The 19,371-nt window shown below is 35.1% G+C and overlaps 2 protein-coding genes across 7 annotated transcripts in view; one reads left to right on the forward strand and one right to left on the reverse strand.

The window, feature by feature from the left end:
- Positions 1–19,371, reverse strand: part of FIG4 (polyphosphoinositide phosphatase FIG4) — a 201,367-nt gene that overhangs the window by 85,814 nt on the left and 96,182 nt on the right. The window contains exons 1-3 of one of the 5 annotated variants that reach the window (XM_089104438.1): positions 18,891–19,027; positions 11,150–11,228; positions 3,713–3,929 (exon numbers count right to left, since the gene is read on the reverse strand). In XM_089104438.1, coding sequence (XP_088960564.1) covers positions 3,713–3,929; positions 11,150–11,215 — 283 coding nt within the window. In that variant the 5' untranslated portion in view covers positions 11,216–11,228; positions 18,891–19,027. Of the gene's footprint in view, positions 1–3,712; positions 3,930–11,149; positions 11,229–18,807; positions 19,028–19,371 lie in introns of those variants that run through there. The other 4 variants (XM_089104439.1, XM_089104440.1, XM_089104441.1 and 1 more) reach the window with 4 other exon arrangements.
- The window catches only part of LOC148941550 (uncharacterized), a 144,779-nt gene continuing 144,544 nt past the window's right edge, over positions 19,137–19,371 (forward strand). Inside the window, exon 1 of one of the 2 annotated variants that reach the window (XM_089104443.1) lies at positions 19,137–19,236. The gene's annotated coding sequence lies outside the window, so the exon portion shown is untranslated. The remainder of the gene's footprint in view (positions 19,237–19,371) is intronic. The other variant, XM_089104445.1, reaches the window with a different exon arrangement.

A 19,371-nucleotide genomic window follows, 5' to 3' on the forward strand; every position in this document is an offset into this window, starting at 1 on the left:
ACTCCGGTTCTTTTTCTGTCAAGAATATTAAAAGATCAAAACATCCTAACCACTGTGTGCTCTGCAGAATTCTGTTATATATGCTTAAAACAGTTATGATTGTCTGGTAGTGATTCTGTAAATAATATTGAAGATCCAAACGTCCCAAACCCCTGCATGCTCTGGATAATTTTGTAATTTATTCTTTAAACAGTAAGGATTTTCTTAACTGTTTTTGTGGTGAGAATTAAAGGATCCCAACGGCTCAGACCACTGTGTGTTCTGGACAGTTCTGCCATTTATGCTCTAAACAGTTAGGAATCTCCATTTGCGGTTCTTTGAAGAATATTGAAGATCCAAACACTCAAAAAACTGTGCGCTCTGCAGTACTCTACCATTTATGCTTTGAACATGTAAGATTCTCCAACTGTTATTCTGTGAAGAACATCCAGAGATCCAAACATTGATTGCTCTGAAAAATCCTGTCATTTATGCCTTAAACATTTAGGATTATCCAGTTCTTTTTCTGTGAAGAATATTAAAAGATCAAAACATCCTAACCACTGTGTGCTCTGCAGAATTCTGTTATATATGCTCAAAACATTCATGATTATCTGGTTGTGATTCTGTAAAGAATATTGAAGGCCCAAATGTCCCAAACCCCTGCGTGCTCTGGATAATTCTGTCATTTATCCTTTAAACAGAAAGGATTTTCCGAACTGTTATTGTGGTGAGCATTAAACGATCCCAACAGCTCAAACCACTGTGTGGTCTGAAGAGTTCTGCTATTTATGCTTTAAGTAGTGAGGATTATCCGTTTGCAGTTCTGTGAAGAATATTGAAGATCCAAACACTCAAAAAACTGTGCGCTCTGCAGTACTCTGTCATTTATGCTTTACACAGTTAGGATTCTCCGTTTATGACTCTGTGAAGAACATTGAAAGAACTGAAAAACTGAACAGCCCATAACCTTGCATATTCGGCAGAATTCTGTCATTTATGCTAATTCATGTGTGCCCTTTGCCGGTCTTTTCCTTATTTAAAAATCTCCGTTCATATTCAAAATTCTAAAGCCAGCATGATTGTCCTGGAAATATTGTTGAAGTTGTTACCCAATGTCATATTTATCATGTTAGAAACACATGCAGCTATTATTACTGAACCAACCAAATACAGAAACACTTCGACTGGTATGGGAGGAACTTATAGGATATTTCATGTGATTAATTTTCTTTACTTTTGCCTGCTGCCAAAAGTTTTATTTCATTTAATTTTTTTTTTATTATTTTTTTATATATATATCTAGATGTTGTGATTCACTGTAGTTTGATAAAGCTTATTTAGTGAACTCTCCTTTTTTTATAGATGTTGTGATTCACTGTAGTTTGATGAAGCTTAGATAGTGGACTCCCCTTTTTTTATTTTATTTTTTTTTTTTTATTTTTTTTTTTTTTATTATTAAGCAAATGCTTTAAATGTTAAAAGTTAAAATGCTTATGTTTATATGTTTAAATATTAACGTTATGTTTATATTGTTTAAATCTTAAGCGTTTAAATGTTTAATGTTTATTTGATCTTTTCATAATCCCCCTCCTACAGGCCATGGAGCCTTTGTGGGGATTTGTAGATTGTTATGTAATTATTTTACTGGTATATGGAAAATAAATCTATTTATCTATCTATCTATACAAGCAAGTTCGCCTCAAGCTTCTTGGAGCTGCTCTGCGTGGTTAGCAGTAGTAGTAGAAGAACGATAATTTTTATTTACTTGCTATTTATATATTGCTATCGCTCAAATATTTTCGAAGTAATGGTCTTTTGCTAGTCTTGAGAATCAGCAATCCCTGGATTTAGTGTCGTATTGTGGTTGGAATTTTGAAATTATTGATATTATGATGCGTCTGGAGTATAAAGTACACTTAGAAAAATGTACCAGATCGGGGGGGGGGGGAGGGAGGCTTTTATCGTCAACGTTACCGAAAATGAGTGTTGCTGCTGATATGTGCGTTTCATAACGTTTCTACAATAGGCTTTTTTTTAAGCCTGCATAATCTTAAAATTACACATTAATAAACAATCACTGACCTTTCAGTAATGATATTTGGCTATTTCTCGAAAAGTAATTACTAATTGATAACAAGTTGCGCTAAAAATAAAAAATTTACAACTAGTCCTATTTCAATACAGATTGCAGGACAATATAAGGAGCCGCAGAAGGGAAAACTTTCGAGCAACAGCAAAATATGTTCTATGGTCCACTTCTCTGCAATGGGAGAAAACCGAGAAAGTTTACTGGTCTAAAAGCTGAATTTCCTTTTTCATGAATCAATTAGAACAAAGCAAAACAGCTCATAAGCAATAGAAGATCTCTAAAAGTTAAAAAAAAAATTGCCCAAGCTTATTTTGAAACTTAAAATCAGTTTTTATATTTGAGAAGACAAATACAAATTGAAGTTATCAAGTATTTTGCAGTAGGTTGCATCAAGACATGGCTAATTGTAGAAAGAAAAAAGCCAAAACAGAATAGTCCAAGTAATTGAGAGGCAAATGTTTAAATGTGTGGACGGGTAAATGGCGGGAGTAAGTATGACTCTCTTATTGGACAAGTACTTGTTTGTTAGTTTTTGGAAAGGCACGCCTGCCTAGAGTCTCAGGCAGGTTGACCAAGACTTTAAAAATTGACATAAGACCGTTACATTGCCTGGAATGAGAGGCAAACAAGGCACGACCGCCTATGGTCAAGAAAAGACAGTAACACTACAATATTTAAGTTTTAGAACTCTGTCCCCAGAAGGTCAAAAATACATCAAAATATGAGCCACGCCTCAAAATCAGAAAAGCTACTTGGGAATCATCTACTGTACAATTCAGCACTGTGTTAAGAGTTATATATGTTAAGGCAAACGGGATAGAAAAAAATAGATTGTATCAACTAACAAAGCTTGTTTACAATGAGGAACTTGACTGCAAGCCATAGTTTTCAAAACATGTCACATAACACTTATTGAATTACCATAGTCAAGCTGATCCATGAAGTAAATGACCACAGAACATAACAAGTTTCCAAATACGGTTTTCATTTTGCTTGATCTTGCCTTGAATCCAATACACAAGAAAAAAACCGCTTTTCAGTCGCAGCTAGAGTCAACGCGTCAGCAACACCTTACCCTGGGTTCCCACTGATATGACTTCACGCAAAAACGGCCGTTCTTGCGTGATCTGTCAAATTTACTCCTGCAAGTTTATGCGTCACAACAGTTCAACGGCTGCATTGGAATATTTCTACTGAGCCGTTGAAAATCGCACCCATTATTCTGACTAGAAAGCTTTGTAGAACCATACATTGCAAGTAACTGAGAAACTAATCATTTTCATCAAAAGTTTTCTATTAATGTTTGACAAAAAACATGTAGCCCTTCACAGATTAGCCCTTTGAATTTTTTTCCTGGCTTCTAGAACTTCATTTAGCCTATTCCTAAGCATATGTTTTTTTCAATATCTCGTTATATTTTCGGCGTTTCAACGGCTGCAGTGAACCATTTCTGTGTGAACATTTTTGCGATTCTCTGACATTTGCTATCCGTGAGCCGTTTTGCGTTAAAAAAATCGCATCAATGGGAGCCAAAGGTACTTAATACAAACGCACGAATTTTTGCGCTAGATAACAAATACAAAAATAAAGAGAAAAAAAATCCGATAAAAATATATACAAATCAAGAGTAGTGTTTCTCACCAACAATTCCAAAAGCAGAAACCATTCTATTAAAGGCTTGGCTGGATTTTCTATTCTGTTTCCCATCTACATCAACAGCACTCAATAGATCTCTAACTTCTTGGTGCGAATATTCTATGTGATCATCGTGTACTGACAACCGTTTAAGCTCTGTTCTATCAATGCGTAGTACTCTAAATTTGGATTGAGTGTTATTTGAGCCCACAAGAAAGAACTTCTGAAAAAGTGAGTAAAATCAATATTAACGGAAAAAAGAATACTAATTTAAAAAAAATACTACCCAAGCATTCAATCTAGAAAGATCATATCATAGGCAGCGCAATAGCGCTGCCTAAGTAAAGAACGATGTCGGCACAATGTATTATTATTATTTTTTTTTTTTTTTAAACCCGGGCACTTCGTATCGAAGGAGTTATCGTAGAAACTTCAAAAAGGGCTCATTCGATTGAAAATTGAAAGAGCTACTGCCCTTTTTATAGTCAAAAGTGATTGGACGGCAACTAACCCACACTACAACCTTAGAAAGTGGGATCGAACCACATTCTTCGTGCAGCTTATGGTATAATATTGCTTACAGCGTACCATATACCACATTTTGTACATAACCCAATACCATATTTTGCTTACAGCTTATTGTTTGAGTTACGGTCAGTCAAACGGCTACTTAAAGCTATCCTTAGACAATTCTTATGGAAAACGTATCTCCCTCAACCTTTTGAAGCGCCCACGGCTCACAGCCATAACTGACCACTATCAACGCTGTGGCCTCCAATATTATCATATTAGTTTGCATATTTATTTTTTGCTCCTCCAAAATCTTTCCAATTAAGAAAAATAACCTTGCGCTTGCGCCTTTGCACTTTTTACATCTTCACTGTATCTATCTTCTTTACTAATAACTAATTTTAAGCACCCCCAACGCCTTCTAAATGTTACCCCCCCCCCCCCCTACGCCTTCTATAGACCAGAAAGTCCTTTGCGCTTGACTGAAACCAATTTTTATTTCAAGCTGCGGGTTTTTATTTGTTATAGCATATATAAAAAAAATCAAAAAAAAAAAAAAATCACCATAACAACCAAGATTACTGAAAAGCACTAATGAATGTAGAATGACAATTCAATATGTATTGATATTCATTTCGGAAAGTATAAGTACTTTCGGATTTACTATTGTTTTAAAAGAGAAAATGTTGGAAATTTATATTATTTTCAGTAAATGATGTTCTGGTCCTTAGAAGTTAGAAGGGATAGGGGTGTGTTATTCATACTCCTGTTCTTGGTAATTTCTAATCATTTTATACTTTGAAGTTTGACTTAATCATTTATAGCAATTAACTAAAAAGAAACTATCCGAAAGAGAAGTTTTTCAAAGAAAAGTAAAGGCCATTTTAAATTAAAGATCAGCAGATACAAATACCTGTTAAAATTCAAACTCAAAACGACCAGAAATTACTATTAAAGAACAAATGAAACCCATCGGATGGGTTTCATCGGATTGGTTCTTATTGGATGGGTTTGAGCAAAACAGGGCGGGGAGATGGGGGGCTAGTTGCCCTCCAATCTCTTTTGACTCTTATAGAGTGAACGAGAACTTTCAATTTCCAATCAAATTAGCCCTCTCTGAAGTTTATACGAACATCCCTTCTATCATGTATGCCCCATGGGTATAGCTTACAACGCCCACTCCTGAGCCCTGGGGGGTTGCGTTGACACAGGAGTTTTTCTTATTTGACCTTTGAACTATTTTTAACGAAATGTCTATCTCAAAATTTTTATTCGATGGGTTTGGCAAAAAAAGGGTGTGTGTGGAGGGGGGAGGCTAGTTGCCCTCAAATATCTTGACTCTTAAAAAATTAACTACAATTTTCAATTCCTATCAAATTATCCCTCTCTGAAGTTAATACGAGCATCTCATTCATAAGAACCACATACGCCCCAAGGAGAACACTCACAACGCCTACCCCCGGGCCCTGCGGGGTTGTGCCGACACTGGAGTTTTGGTTATCTAATTTTTGAACAATATTTTAAAAAATGGCTATCTCAAAATTTGTAGAGAATAGGTTAGGGGGAAAAGGCGCAGGAGGGGGGGGGGCTAGTTGCCCTCTTATCTCTTAAAAATTGAACTAGAAATTTCAGTTTCCTAACAAATGAGCCCTCTATGAAGTTTTAAGAGCATCCCTTTCATAAGAACCATGCATGCCCTCAGGGCATAACTTGAATGCCTGCCCCCGAGCCCCGGGGTTGTATCGACACCGAAGTTTTTCTTATCCGACTTTTGAACTATTTTGAATAGAATGGCTATCTCGAAATTTTCATCAGATAGGTTTGGAAAAAAAGGCGTGGTGGGAGGGGGGCTAGTTGCCTTCGGATCTCTTTTGACTCTTAAAAAGTGAACTCGAACTTTCAATTTCCAATCAAATGAGCCCTCTCTGAAGTTTATACAAGCATCCCTTTCATAAGAACCATATATGCCACCAGGGCATAGCTTAGAACGCCTGTCAGGGTCGTTTCGACACCTGAGTTTTTGTTATCTGACTTTTGAACTACTTTTAATAAAATGGCTATCTCAAAATTTTTATCGGATGCATTTGGGGGAAAAGGGACGTGGGGGCGGGCTAGTTGCCCTCAAATCTCTTTTGACTCTAAAAAAAATGACCTAGAACTTTCAATTTTCGATCAATGACCATTCTCTGAAGTTTGTACGAGCATCCCTTCCATAAGAACCATATAATCCCCCAGGGCATAACTTACAACGCCTACTCTCGGGCCCTAGAGGGTTGTGTCGACCCCAGAGTTTGTGTTATATGATCTTTGAACTATTTTTTTTTTAAAGGGCTATCTCAAATTTCTGAACGGATGAGTTTGGGGAAAAAAGGGCGTGGAGGGGGGGGGGGGGATTAGATGCCCTCTGACCTCTTTTGACTCTTAAAAAGTTAAATAGAACTCACGATTTCAAATCGAATGAGCCCTCTTTGAAGTTTTGTGCGACGACTGCTTCCATATGAAGTGCCTCTTGAAAAAAAAAAATAATGATAAAACATTGGAGCCGTATGGAGTTTACTTTAGGTAACGCTAGCGTTACCTATAGGTAACGATAGCGTTGCCTTTAATTTCTATTCGTTTTTGGTTTCATTCATTCATTGATAGTTATTTATGTTCGTTTTAAGCTTGAAATATTATTTGACTTTATTTCAGCTCGTTTTTGGTTTATTGTAGCTCTTCAATATTTTTTTCCGTTCCAAACCCTCTCTTTCAACTGTATAAAACACTAGAGTAAATTAAAATTTTCAGAAGCTTCACTTGATAATATTTCGGCTTCAAAATTTATTCTAATTTTTATCTGTTTTAGGTTAATCTTCATTCATAGTAATCACTTTTTTTGCTGAAGTTTGACTCTTCGTTTTTAGAAATCTGATAATAAAAAGGGTTTGAAATCAATAGTTACAGCATAAAAACTGAAAATCACACTCATATTATTTCTTTTCCCCTGATATGCATTGTAAGCAGTGTCGTTACTAGCCAAAATGTTGGGAGGGGGGCAAGATATTTTAACTACTGGCTGGCCGTTTTTACCGACTGTTTTTTGTAAATATAATTAGCATAATGTACGTTTCGAATACAATACGTGAAATCACTGCACAAGTCGGTAAAACCGCTGCATTGACCAACCAATGTTTAGATTTCGGTACATATCATGTCACTATTTTAATGCTGATTATTTATGGCGCCATCTGTAAACTCATGGTAGGAGTCGGTAAAACTGCTGTGTTTACCGTTCAAGTTCAAAACTTGTGTAGATGACATGCCAGTATTGTCGTGGTCTTTATTGAACCGAACAAAGAATTTATCGAGTGTCCAAAAACATTGGCGGGGGCGTCCCTCCTCCCTCCATACGTCACGGCCCTGATTGTAAGCAGTAAAACGGTACTGTAATAAATGTAGGCCTATAGAGGGAATACACAGAGAGAATTTTAAAGGTTTCTTTTTTCTCTGATGAACTATATCTCTTTTACAGTTATGAATCAGAAACAACTTAATAAAACCATTTTTTTTAAGAATGTTGGCAAGACACTAAAAATATCCTAATAGAAATATGAGTTAAATAATAACAAGTTCAAACTGCTAATGGAAACTGGAAAGGAAGCAATCTTCAGGAACTACAAACTCCTAAAACACTTAAAAACTGAACAAAATAGACAATCTGTTAAAGTGAGAAAAAAACAAAACATAAAACTGTTTCCCTACTTTAATAATAAAGACAAACAAGCACTTGACCAAGGCCTTGACCTTAAACACCCCCTATCCAATCACCTAGGACAAAACATTAAAGCCAAAGAAACCAAAAAAAAGGTGCCATGTACATGCAACATTGTTATTAGTAGACATAAGCCATCATATTATTCAAAGCAAAACACCTCTAATCTAATGAAATATTCCCAAGCGATCACCTCCCACATGGGCTCCTCAGAGGAATAGACACTTGCCTATATGGGTTTTGGCGCATTAAATTCCTTAACCAGGCATCATAGCCCACCTACCATAAGCTCTGTATGGTATCACTGTGATAGGTGCCACTTCGAAAGTACATCCCTGCTAGTGAAATCATTAAAAAAAAAAAAACACAAAATGAGATCCGAGCTATTCTTGTTTGAATTGAGCAAGCAAATGATGCCGAAAACCCAACCTAGAAAAATTCCACTTTTCACAAACCAAAGATGGTCTGAAATTTTGCCCTGTTTTGTACACGCATCAATTTATCACGCTTTGTTAACCCATTTGTTTGCACTTTCATTTTTGGTGCGCTGAACTCGTATATGTATTTACCATTTTCCTTTATCATGGAAAGTGAACATGATTCCCAGAATAGGTTTGTCATCCTTTAATACTCGACCACATACAAAGAAAAGCTTACAATGGGTTGGAAAAATAAACTACTTCATTGGTTTCTGGAACCAATTATAAAAAAGATAATAGTTACATTAAAATATCCCTCAATATTTCTTGATAACTTTTTGTGTATTTACCTAAAAGTTCATTATACCGAGAACTAAATTTTTAATTGCCAAGTTATTTTATTTGTGGAAAAACCTCTCAAGATCAATCTATAGCTTAGAATTTGATATCTATTTTTCAAATCTGTATAACTACTACAAATCTTGCATATCTAAATATGGTAATTTGACTGCATCACTAACAGTTGGCATAAGCTCAAATTGAAAATTGAAAGAAATTAAAACTGAAATTAAGAAACCTACATATGTTCAATCGAATAAAAAGTCCTTACCTTTTATTCATCAGAATCTTGACAATGTTGGCTTTTCTTTCCAAGCCCTATATGAAATGTGCTAAACAACTAAGCTATTATACATGTAAACAAATAATAAGAGGCACAATGTCAATCTACATAAAAGAGGAAGAAATCTTCATAAACAGGGTAATGCATGAAACAGTCAAATATATATCAAAGACATAGGGTAAAGGCGCCGATGATTCGACATTGCAATTTCGGAACCACTGTCGAAATTTTCCTTCAAAACGGGATAGCTCTGCTTAGCCGTGACTTAGAGCGCCATCTCTTGGAGCCGTCGTTATATTTCGACGGTATGAAACGTGGACACTATATCCGGTACACCCAGATAAGAAAAGAACATTAAATTTGGTCAGTTTCCTGTTTTCAACACAAAAGGAGCTCCCGACAATTTTTCAGGTATGTAATGTTCAAACTGTCATTACTTGGTTATTTATTGCAAGAAAAAGTTGTGGTAAGCGCCACTGTGTCGAGATACATCTGATCTTCTCTGAAATGTAGCCACGTTAGCTTTTTCTTGATAAAATTAAATGAAAATGGCAACAAAAATTGCATTTTTAAAACTAGGTTCAAAGTGCCGAAAATTCTTATTTAATGTAGTGGAATACCAGGTGGACTAAAAATATTCCTTCAGCCGCATTCAAGCGTAAATATCGGCTTTTATCAAGGGATTTATTTCTTTGGCAAATATCTTGTAGTAACCTTGTCAAAATTTTGGACAGACAGCAACAGGCCCTGTCGAAATATAGGTGACTTTGTTGAAACTTCATTGAACATGTAAAACAGATGAGAAATAATAGGTGTCAAAATTCCAGGATCAACTGACAAAACCATAGGCACCATAGCTGTCGAATTTACGGGTGCTTCCTGTGCAGCGAGAGATTTTGATGATTATTATTTCTAATAATATTTCAGATGAAAGAACATTTAAACAAAAGGTTTTTTTTTAACTTTGAAGTTTTACTTACAGACACTGGATTTTTCCATCATCTGAGGAACTGCTACTTGGCCTCATACCATGCAGGGGCGTAAATTGCTATGGGGCAGGGTGGGGGGGGGGCAGTTGCCCCCCCCGACCTCGTTTTGACCCCCCCCCCCCGACCTGATTTTGCCCCCCCCCCCCAGATATTTTAGATTATACCCTTATTTATCCTTCATCCGAATAAAAAATTCAAACTATATCAAATACAAAACCTTATACAAAATGACGCGTAGGCCTATGTTTTGGACAAAACTAAGAATCTGCATATGAAAATAAAATCCACTAAATCAAACAAACTTCTTAAATTTCTTGAAATCCACTCCGGTTTTCCTAGAGACTATCCCTTCCGAAATGCTAGTGAAACAATTTTGTTATACTAAGTTTGTTATACTAAATACTATTTAATAATGTATATTAAAATATGTTGTACCAATTTGGTTATACCAAATACTACATACTTGAAACAATTTTGTTAGTTTTATTACTTCTACTTTTTGCATAGTCTTTTATACTTTTATACATTAAATGAAGTTGAAGAAAAACAGAGAAAGAAAAATGTATGTGTCAAATACACCAGCTTCGGCCCACAAGTATTCCCCAAGCATTTAGACAGGTGTCAAATTGGGTCCAACTTGCGTCGAAAACAGCTAACTTTTTTGTTGTGTCGAATTTGTAGGTGAAAATGCTCAAATTTCAGAAATTGGAGTTGAGTACCCTTTCCAGACAAAAGTTCAAACTTCTCATCAAAAAGCTAGATTCCTAGATGTTTTTCCTACATACTGAAACCCTTTTCAAACCGAAAGTCTTTAAATTAAGACTTCTAGAGTAGAAAAACTGTTTTTTTACAAAAACTGTCAAATCATTGGTACCTTTACCCTATTGAACAAAATAAATGACAATTTTAGTTAATATTTAAATGACGACTGTAGCTGGCCTCAGCTTAGCTTCAAAACATTAATATACAAGTTAAATGAATCAAACATAGAAACATATAATTTAAAATAAAAGAGTTTACCCTTCTTTTGTCAAAATTTTGACAATACCCGTTTTTCCTAAGTTCTAAAGAAAGCATGTTATTTAGGAAGTGACTGCACTTTAACAATATTAATTGTATTGTGTAATGGAATAATACTTTGAACAAACCTACATTTTTAGTTTCATACAATGCCATCTTCTGCATTGTATTGATGAAAGGATGGAATTCAGTCTGCATCTTTTTTCTAGATCTGAAATTAATATAGAATCACAGTACAATTCAAATCAAAAGTCTTTAAGATGGCAATCTCTATTGTGCCAAGATAATATTCGATTTTTTAAACTACCTCATAAGCAATTACCACCAAATTCAAATAAGAGAAAATAAAAATATCACTACAAAATGGAACACGGTTAAGGTTCAATTACTTAAAACTCATAAAAAAAACAAATGATAAAAGATGAAGGAAGTTTCTAGCTATAATTAAAAATTAACTGGTACTAATTTTCTTATGGGGGGCGGATAAGTTTATAAAAAACGCCAGAAAAAATAGGCCAAACATACAATTTTAGGTGGCCTTTTAATCAAGTCCTTTGAAACAGGCAACTTGCATTAAAAGTGCGCCATGTACAGTCTGTAGAATTATCTCTCTCTTATCCTATTGATATTTTTAATCTTTAAATTATATGCTTTATGCTGCATATTGTTTGGGCTAAAAAGTATTTCAAATGATATCTCTCTGACATTAATTTATTGTTGTTTACTTCTTTATTTATATTTTCATTCAAAGACAAATTCACTTGGATGATGTGTTATGTCATTATATTAATATTAGAAATTTATCAATCTATTTTTAAATATCGAAAGCTTATTATCTTTAACTTATTAGAGGGCCTGGTCTATTTTAACTATTTTATAAATATTCTGTTGGCTTTTGTTTTTTCCTTGAATTAAAGCTAGGCTTACCCCATAATTCCAAGAATTTGGAAGAGACAATTCCAAATCAGAAGCAACGGATTCTTTCTTTCAAATTAATTAAAAAAACTTTCCGAAAAAGAAGTATTTCAAAGAAAAGCAAAGGCATATTAACCTTAAGATCAGCAAATACAAATACCTGTTAAAATTCCAACTCAAAACGATCAAAAACAACTATTAAAGAATATGGGTTTGGGCAAAAAAGGGCGTAGGAGGGGGGGGGGGGGCTAATGGCCCTCCAATCTCTTTTGACTCTTAACAATTGAACTAGAACTTTCAATCCATTCAGATGAACCCTCTCTGAAGTTTATACAAGTATCCCTTCCATAAGAACCATACATGCCCCCAGGGCATAACTTGCAACGCCTGCCCTGGGACCTGGCCGGGGGGGGGGTGTTGACACCGGAGTTTTTTTATCTGACCTTTAGCAAAATGGCTATCTCAAAATTTTTATCGGATACATTTGGGGGGAAAAGGGGAGTGGAGGGGGGTTATTTGCCCTATGATCCCTTTTGATTCTTAAAAACTGAACTTAATCTAGAATTTGCAATTTCCAATCAAATGAGCCCTTTCTGAAGTTTATACGAGCATCCCTTCCATAACAGCTATATATGCCCCCCAGGCATAACTTACAATGCCTATCCTGGGCCCTGAAGGATTGTGTTGACCCCGTTTCACTAAATAATCTTTGAACTATTTTGAAAAAATGGCTCACTCAAAGCTCTTATTGGATGGGTTTGAGGAAAATAGGGCGTGGAGGGGAGGGCTAAGTAAGTAAGTAAGTGCCCCTGGACCCTGGGGGGTTGTGTCAACACAGAAGTTCTTCTTACCTGACCTTTGAACTTTTTTTTAACAAAATGCCTATCTCAAAATTTTTATGAGATGGGTTTGGGGAAAAAGGGTGTGTATGGGTGGGGGGGGGGCGCTAGTTGCCCTTGGATATCTTTTGACTCTTAAAAAGAGAACTGGAACTTTCAATTTCCAATCAAATGAGCCCTCTCTGAAGTTTATACGAGCATCCCTTTCATAAGAACCATATACGCCCCCCAAGACAACACTTACAATGCCAACTCGAGGCCCTAGGGGATTGTGTTGACACTGGATTTTTGCAATCTAATCTTTGAACTATTTTTTAAAAATAGCCATTTCAAAATTTATAGCAGAGGGGTTTGGGGAAAACGGAGCGTGGGGGGGGGGGGGCTAGTTACCCTCTGATCTCTTGACTCTTAAAAAGAGAACTAGAACTTTCAATTTTTAATCAAATGAGCCCTCTATGAAGTTTATACAAGCATCTATTTCATAATAACCATACATGCCCTCACAGGATAACTCAAAATGCCTGCCCCTGGTCCCTGGGGGGTAGTATTGACACTGGAATTTTTCTTATCCAACCTTTGAACTATTTTTAACAAATTGGCTATATAAAAATTTCCATTGGGTGGATTTGGATTAAAAGAAGAAAGGGGGGGGGGGGTTAGTTGCCCTTGGATCTCTTTTGACTCTTAAACAGTGAACTCGAACTTTCAATTTCCAATCAAATGAGCCCTCTCTGAAGTTTATGCAAGCATCCCTTTCATAAGAACCATGTATGTCCCCAGGGCATAACTTACAACGCGTACCCCCAGGCCCTGTGGGATTTTCTTGACGCCTGAGTTTTTGTTATCTGACTTTTGAACTATTTTTTTACAAAATTATTAATGTGCATCAGGAACAGCAAAATCTACATTTTCCCCCATGAGAAAAAACCTAGATCCACTCCTAATGGGCCAACACTAGGTAAAACAGTCCACAGTAACCAAAAGTTTAAAAGCATGTTAAAAAAAACTGCCTAGTGAGAAAAAATCGCCATTTGTAGCTGATTTAGGAATAGTATTTATTATTTCCTGTAATCTTAAGAGCAAAATGTTATTTTGGAAAATAATTTGCAGTACATTAAACAGAGCCTGGGACCCCTTAAAATGATGTCACAGTAAAGCTAACATAATTTTTGAGGCTTTTAAAAAAAATTTCCAAATTTGTTTTCATAATAACATTTTACTATTTAGACTAATTAAAATAGATAAATTTGCAGTGGGCCTTACAATTTAGCTAAGATGAAAGTGAAAATGTCATTTGATGCCTTTTCTAATGCTCTTTCATAATTCAATAATCACTTCTGGTGATGATTACATCTTGAGCCCTTAAAAGGACCACAAAAGTATTTTATATGAATAATAAAAGAGCATAGAAAAGCATCAAATGATGTTTCCACTTTCATCCTAGCTAAATTATATGGTCCACTGAAAATTTACCATAAAATTTATCCACACCCGACCCCCTAATGTGCAAACATAGGCTACACCCTGAATTAGAATCTACCCTGAATTATTGACAGCAAAGTTTTGAATCACAAAATTTGGCACTATTTTTTTCAACAGCATTTGAAAAACTTGAAATGGTAGGGAAACAGTTTATAATTAAGTTGCCTAATAAATGAGGCTTGAATTGTTATAAATAAGTATTTTTGGAATATATTACTCTTGAACAACTTATTATAAACGAGTGATATGTTTCTAACCATTTTTCAATAACTTAACTAGTGCAGTGGCGAATCAAGGGGGTGAGGGGGGAGCGCCCCCAACGTAGTCTTAAGCAGTGTAATTTAGTTAATTAACACAAGATTGTGTTAATTAAACTTGCTCCTAGCACAAGTTTATTAGATCAACCTATTTTATTCCCCCCCTAAAAAAATCCTGGATCTGCCCCTGAACTAGTGTTGATGACTTCTTTGTGTAGTCACAAAAATGAATTGCCATTGGGGTTCATTTAAGGGCTCAAGATACAATTAGTCCCAGAAGTGATTAATGAATCATGAAAGAATAAAAAAGGCATCAAATGACATTTTCACTTTCATTTTAGCTAAATTATAAGGCCCACTGCAAATTTACCCCAAAATACTAATTAATATTCCTGACTCAGCTACAAATTGCAATTTTTTCTCACTAGGCATTTTTTTAAAACCTTTTCAAACTTTTGGTTATTAACCTATGGACTGTTTTACCTCTTGGGGCCTGTTAAAGGGCTCAAAATCTAATTTTTCCCAGAAGCAATAACTGGATCATAATATAGAATAAAAAAAGGCATCAAGTGATATATTCATTTTCATCCCTGCTAAATTATGGGTAAATTTGCAGGTGGCACATCAATTTAGCTAGGATACAATTAAAAACAATATTTCGTGCTTTTTTAAAGTTTTTTCATTATTCATTTGTCATTTGTATTGCTATTTGTATCTTGAATTCTTCACAAAGCACCAAAGGAATTTTATTTACATTGGGAAAGAGCATAAAAAAAGCATCAAGGGAGTTCTCTCTTTCCATTCTAGGTAAATTATATGATCTACTGCAAAGTTACCATGAAATTTACCCACCCCACCCCCTTAATGTGCAAATATATACCCTGAATTGTTGACAGCAAAGTTTTGAATTGCGAAATTCAGCACTTTTTTGTCAACAGCATTTGAAAACTTGAAATATTAGGAAATGGTTTATATTTGTGTCCCAATAAATGAGGTTTGAATTGTTATAAATAAGTATTCTTGGAATATATTATTCTTGAATAACCTATTTAAAAATTAGTGATATATTTTTAACAACTTTTCAATAACTGAACTAGTGTTGGTAACTTCTTTGTGTGGTTACAAAAATGAAATACCTTTGGGCCCCTTTAAGGGCTCAAGATGCAATTTGCAACAGAAGCAATTATTGAATTATGAAAGAGCATAAAAAAGGCATCAAATGATGCATTCACTTTCATTCTAGCTAGATTATTGTGCCATCTGGAAATTTACCAAATTATGTTGAAAACTGCAAATTTACCAGTTCCAACAGCCTTAAATTGCTAAACCTAAAGCCTTATCTTTATCTAACGCCAAACCAAGATTTATTTGCTGGTAGCCTAGGTAATTTTTTTGTTATTCATATTGTTTACTTATGAATAAGGTAAACATACCACTTGATGCCTTTTTTATGCTCTTTCAAAATATAATAATCATTTTTTCGAAAATGAATTTTACCCCCACACCTATATATACCAATTTGGATATCCACTCTTTACTTATTGGAAAAAATTAGTTTACAAGCTTATATAAAATGGTACTATCCAATCTCCTTATAATTAAAAATATTTTAGCCATCTAGTTGGAAAATTTTGCCCATCAATATAGGACAAATCTATATTTGCCTACTAGTTGACAAGAAACATTTCCCCAACAAAACTTTTATTTTCCAGCCAGTTGACAAATAACTTCTCCCCAGCAACACTTAATTTTGCCAACTAGCTGGAAACAAACATTGCCCCAGAAAACAATTAATTTTCCAACTTGTTGACTAATAACTTATCTCCAGCAATTCTTAATTTTGCCAACTAGCTGGAAACAAACATTGCCCCAGAAAACCATTTATTTTCCAACTAGTTGACTAATAACTTCTCCCCAGCAACCCTTAAATTTGCCAACTAGCTGGAAACAAACATTGCCTCAAAAAAACAATTCATTTTCCAACTAGCTGACAAGTAACTTCTCCTAAACAAAACTTTATTTTTTCAATAGGCTTTCACCCCGGCCTATTTATTATAGGCTAGGCTACTTGAAACTGTGAGTGCAAACATCTCTAAGAATAGAAGGGTAGTCAAATTTCCAAATATGGTAAAATTTCAGTTTAGCAGGACTTCTCAAAAAACATGGTAGGCTAATAAAATAAAATAGCAATGTTCTTATTTCCTGCTCTTTTCAATATATTATTTGTTGTCCTGACAACAAAGCAACCCTCCCTCCCTGATGATCCCATCAAGATATACAAAACTAAAAGAAAATTCCAAAAAGTGGATGACAATTTGCTAGATGTTTTCCATAGAAATGGCTTGCAGAATGTTCTGGGTACCTAACTGACAGACCATATTTCAAATGGTAGGCTTTACAAAAATGTGGTTCAATCCTGCTTTCTAGGGCTACAGTGAAAGAAAGGTTGAGGTGGCTAGGGCATATTCTGCAGATGAAGGATGACAAATTGCCAAAAACTTCCCTTTTTGACCAACTGTCTAGGACTAAAAGGAAAGCATGTTGTCCTTGTCTGGGACGAGAGTATGTCATAAAGAAAGATTTAAAGGAAATGGGAGCTTCCTAGGAGGGGAGAAATTACTTGTTGGAAAATGTATTGTTTTCTAGGGCAATGTTTGTTTCCAGCTAGTTGGCAAAATTATGTCTTTTTGGGAAGAAGTTATTAGTCAATCAGATGGAAAATAAAATTTTTACTAAGGAAACAGTTAGTGTCAACTAGTTGGCAAATTTAAGTGTTTCTGGGAAGAAGCTATTAGTCAACTAGTTCGAAAAATTAAGTTTTGCTAGGGAGAAGTTATTAGTCTACTAGTTGGAAAATGAAAGTTTTGCTGGGGCAAGAATTATTGTCAACTAGTAGGCAAATTTAAGTGTTACTGGGGAGAAGTTATTAGTCAACTAGTTGGAAAAATTAAATTGTGCTGAGAAGTTATTAATCAACTAGTTGGAAAATGAAAGTTTTGCTGGGGCAACATTTATCATGACATGGGCATAGGCAGCATATTGTCTAGGGGGGGGGCAGTCAATAGTGTGATGGAGTTTTATAAACTGCTTTTTCCAAACCATCTGCTTTTTCAGCCATATATAATGTAAATTTGAAGGTATAGGGGGGGGGGCAGGGGGGGCAGAAGTTACTAGTTGGAAAATGAATTGTTTTCTGGGACAATATTTCTTTCCAGCTAGTTGGCAAAATTAAGTTTTTCTGGGGAGAAGTTATTATTCAACTAGTTTGAAAATGAAGGTTTTGCTGGGGCAAAATTTATTGTCAACTAGTTGGCAAAAAGTGTTTCTGGGGAGAAGTTATTAGTCAACTAGTTGGAATAATTAAGTTTTGCTGGAGAGAAATTATTAGTCAACTAGTTGGAAAATGAAAGTTTTGTTGGGGTGACATTTATTGTTAACTAGTTGGCAAATTTAAGTGTTGCTGGGGAGAAGTTATTAGTCAACTAGTTGGAAAAATTAAGTTTTGCTGGGGAGAAGTTACTAGTCAACTAGTTGGAAAATGAAAGTTTTGTTGGGGCAACATTTATTGTCAACTAGTTGACAGATTTAAGTGTTGCTGGGGAGAAGTTATTAGTCAACTAGTTGGAAAAATTATGTTTTGCTGGGGAGAAGTTATTAGTCAACTAGTTGGAAAATGAAAGTTTTGCTGGGGCAACATATATTGTCAACTAGTTAGCAAAATTAAGTGTTGTTGGGGAGAAGTTATTAGTCAACTAGTTGGAAAAATAAAGTTTTGCTGGGGAGAAGTTATTAGTCAACTAGTTGGAAAATGAAAGTTTTGCTGGGGCAACATTTATTGTCAACTAGTTGGTAAATATAGATTTCTCCTATATGGATGGGCCAAATTTTCCAACTAGATGACTAAAATGTTTTTAATTATAAGGAGATTGGATAGTACCATTCTATATAAGCTTATAAAGTAATTTTTTCCAATAATCAAAGGTTGGAGTCCCTGCCAATTCAAGGTATATATTTGCACATTAGGGGGGGGGGGGTGGTTGTGTAAATTTTATTTCTGATATAAATGAGGGGTAAATTTGAACTTCCCCTCCCCCCTAATGTGCAAATATATACCCTGAATTGGTTTACAGGGGTGGGAGTAAAATTCATTTCCAAAAAAATGATAATTTGTTTGGAACGAGCATGAAAAAAGACATAGAGTGGTATATTTACTTTATTCATAAGTAAATAATATGAACACCGAAAAATTTACTGTAGCCTATGCCTTATCACTTCCAGCCTTGCCTTTAGGACTAACCTACCATAGGCCTAAGAGTCAATGCCTGTTCAGCTTTAAGATTCTGCCATGGGACAAGTTGGCCCTCAAAATAGTTTTAGTACCAAGTTCAACTGCAAAATTATTCAATAATCAATATCATATGCTGGCTGGGGTTAAGGTCCTTTCCTGGTGTGATAATTAGGACGACTTCCTTTAGTAATATCCTATGCTATGTATCTGACAAAATCCTTGAGCTTTAAATTTAAATTTGTTGCCATAGTTATCAATTTTTTTTTTTTAATAAGCTTTTTTCTAAATAGGCTAAGGGAATACTCTACTCGCAATGCTGTTTTTGGCATGCCAAACTTCAAAAGTTCTTTCTCATGTTAAGTTTTTCCCAGGACAGTTTTATAGAACAAGAAAATGAAGAAATTTTTTTATGAATACTAAAGTCCAATGTTTGTTGAGGTAGGGTGGCATGCTAATTCTGCTCCTTTTATTGTGCTATTATAAAATTTCTAAAGAAACGTGGATTAGGCTGGACTAGGCTACTAAGTTTTTAAAACTTAGAATTAATAATTGAGAAGAGCCTGAGTAAATAAA

This window comes from Artemia sp. Qi Xiang Cuo, chromosome 18 (assembly GCF_049724085.1).
Source record: "Artemia sp. Qi Xiang Cuo chromosome 18, ASM4972408v1, whole genome shotgun sequence".
NCBI classification, from domain to species: Eukaryota; Metazoa; Arthropoda; class Branchiopoda; order Anostraca; family Artemiidae; genus Artemia; species Artemia sp. Qi Xiang Cuo.